Raw genomic sequence first — 2,865 nt, 5'->3', positions numbered from 1 at the left:
CTTATTTTTTACAATTCTGCCATATTCTTTTTTTTTTTTTTTAATTTCTAAGGGAGAACAATTCTATTTTGTATTTGTAAATTTCTACAAATCATAGAAAAAGTTTGTTCTTTTTGTTGTATACCATTTATTGTTAATCTATTATTAACAACAAAACAAATCATATTTTAAGTAACGCTTATATTTTTTAGATTGTGAGTATTTATTTATTACATATAAAGCTTGAAAAAAAAAACAAAAAACAAAACCGCAGCATCGCGCAGATCAATTTACTAGTAAATACTAAAAGTAACCTTAAACTCTAAAACATAAAATCTAAATCTTTTTCCATGTTTTAGTTAGAGGAATTATTATGTGGTCCTCGACTACCACGTGGCACTGTAATGTGGTTGTCCAAGCTAAGAACATCACTCTAATTTCATGAGGACCATGTTGGAGGGTGAAAAAATAAAAGATAAATTAAATTATAAAACCAATAAGAAACAAATACAAATCGTATGGGCCAATAATACCAATTAGGACCAGCACGTGTACTATGATCCGATCCGGAACCACCTGATAATTTCCCAGTTATGACCATTTTTGAAGAGAACAACAAACCAATAAATATTTCCTGGTTTAGCCAAGGACAGGAACACCTTAATTAATTAATCCTGACCTTCACTATTGGGAGAAGAAATAGTCCGGACAATAAATAGACATACAGAAGAGTTTATACAGGCTAGGTTCCTACTTCCTAGCTAGGAAGCCAGGAGCAACCCTGCATATGTTAACCAATGTAACCCTAAATAATACAAGTCTAGCTCTCCTCATAATCATGGACACTTACATAACATACATATGACTGATCGATTACAAGTTTCCTTGTCCTCGTGATCTCTGGCTAATTTCTGTGATCTCCGTACGGGTCATGACTACTACTCCATGGAGAAGAGAAGCTATACAAACCCGAATTTTGACCATGATGAGACCCTCTTCCGGTTCCACGGTTGCAGCTAGCGCCGGCATAACGGAGGAGATCGGCATTAGTGGCGTCGAGTTCCTTCTGAAGGCGAAGGACTTGCCTTTGGAGGACTGAGATGGCTCCAACGCATCCGTACACCGGATCTTTAATTCTTGCCTCGGCTTCATAGGCAAGGGAGTTCACTGCATCTTCTCTCTGATGAGGGAGCACTTCATTGAGAAGCTTACTAACATTGCTGGCCCCAAATATCTTGTGAACATTGGCAAACTTGTGCGGCTCCTCCGGTGGGAAGTAGGGAGCAAATACACAATCCGGCATGCATTTTCTCCTCAAGAACTTGCACGCAGCACATGGAGAATTGCAGGATGATGAGTAACTACTAGACGAAGCCATGCATACTATCTGCAGCAAATTAATTAGAAATTCCATTTGAAATTTAAATTCATCCATTAGTGCCTTTGTAAATATACAGAATTTCATGCATCCATTAGTACTTGTGATATGCCTCATTATTTATTATCAATAAGTTTTGAGTTGGACAGCCTATTTTCTACCAATAAAGGGGGAAGAATACTCGGACCTTTTTCATCTTATTACCATTTCTAAAGCCAACACCATGAAAATCAAACAAAGTTTCTGAGAGTAAACCAATGAGGAGAACCGAACCATATATATTCGATGAATCAGGACTTAAGTAGGAAAAAACTTTTGGTATTCAATAATCTAGGGTTACAGCTTGAATAATTGGCACTACTAGCTGACATATGTGTACATTAAAAAACATCACCCTGTTGTTTAATTTCAAACTTCCTTTACTCTTGCCAGACAATGAGCAGTCTTTCTTGAATTTGAAAGCTACTGCATGCATATGCTTTGAAAAATATATATATCTCAAACATTTTTTCTGACATATGGTTGAAATTTCAGGCCAAAAAAAGAGAGACATATGGTTGAAATTAAACCTGACAAATAGTTATAACATGAAAATATTCCAAACAGGGCAAACGATCAATATTAGCAAGAAAGTTATATTAATCAATTTTACGCGGATAAAGTTTATTTCTTTTGCATTATTTTGATTCTGATTGATGGATCTGGTATAAGTATAGTTCCTAGTATGATCATATTTCTTTACAGATAGCTGCTTTTATACATTTTCCTCTTGAAATCAAGGACATTTCATCGATCTTATAATTATTGTAGTATCTATTTCCACCTACCAATTCAACAACCCAGTTAATGCCCTAGATATATCAAACCCTTTCAACCCAATTTTAATTAATGAAGCAGCTTTCACAGAAAATAAATGAATATGTCGATGATTGAAACAATTCTGAAATAGAAGAAAGAGGCCAGCTAGCTGCTTGTACTTAGATTTTTATGATGAGATCTACACACACACACACATACATATATATAGATAATATAGAGTTTAATGTGATAATCTGACTTAGATTAATTACCTTGAATTGCGCAACGTACTGTTACAAGATCTCTTCTCTGAAACACTCTCCCAAGAAATTGAAGTTGCAGAGACAATTATTAATGGCTGTCACTGTTACATATATATGAGTATCTGTGAAATTAGTTCAAAGAAAACTAGAAACCCTAGAAAAACGCAGGGGAGAGAGAGAGAGAGAGGGGGGGGGGCTGCAAAGCACAGTGACAGAATTAGGTAAGAAAGCTATTGAAAGTGATGAGTGGGAGAAGAGGGGGAAGGGCCGGGGGAGAGGCAAAGAGCATTTTCAGTGGATGGAAAAAGCAAAAGACAAGAGAGTATCATGAGGGCTCTATACAAATCAAAGGAAAAGGATGCGTAAGAGGCTGCTTTTATAATAACATCAATCATCATGCACTGCTATAAATTTGGCAGAATGATCTCAAACTTTCCCCAATTACTA

At 35.9% G+C, this 2,865-nt stretch overlaps 1 protein-coding gene across 1 annotated transcript; it reads right to left on the bottom strand.

Annotated features, from left to right (window-relative positions):
- Positions 1–603: 603 nt before the first annotated feature.
- On the bottom strand, positions 604–2,865 carry LOC112188865 (LOB domain-containing protein 25). Its single transcript, XM_024328097.2, has 2 exons — positions 2,428–2,865; positions 604–1,366 (listed from the first exon to the last, which is right to left on the bottom strand). The coding sequence occupies exon 2, from the start codon at positions 1,355–1,357 to the stop codon at positions 884–886; it is 474 nt and encodes a 157-aa protein (XP_024183865.1). The 5' UTR covers positions 1,358–1,366; positions 2,428–2,865; the 3' UTR covers positions 604–883.

The sequence above is a fragment of the Rosa chinensis genome, chromosome 2, assembly GCF_002994745.2.
Source record: "Rosa chinensis cultivar Old Blush chromosome 2, RchiOBHm-V2, whole genome shotgun sequence".
Classification (NCBI taxonomy): Eukaryota; Viridiplantae; Streptophyta; class Magnoliopsida; order Rosales; family Rosaceae; genus Rosa; species Rosa chinensis.
Note: the sequence above shows the minus strand (reverse complement) of the source record. Positions and strands in the feature narration are given on the sequence as shown.

What these genes read in the sequence shown, in the direction of transcription:
- LOC112188865 (XM_024328097.2), bottom strand. Translation starts at nt 1,357, where the DNA reads ATGGCTTCGTCTAGTAGTTACTCATCATCCTGCAATTCTCCATGTGCT.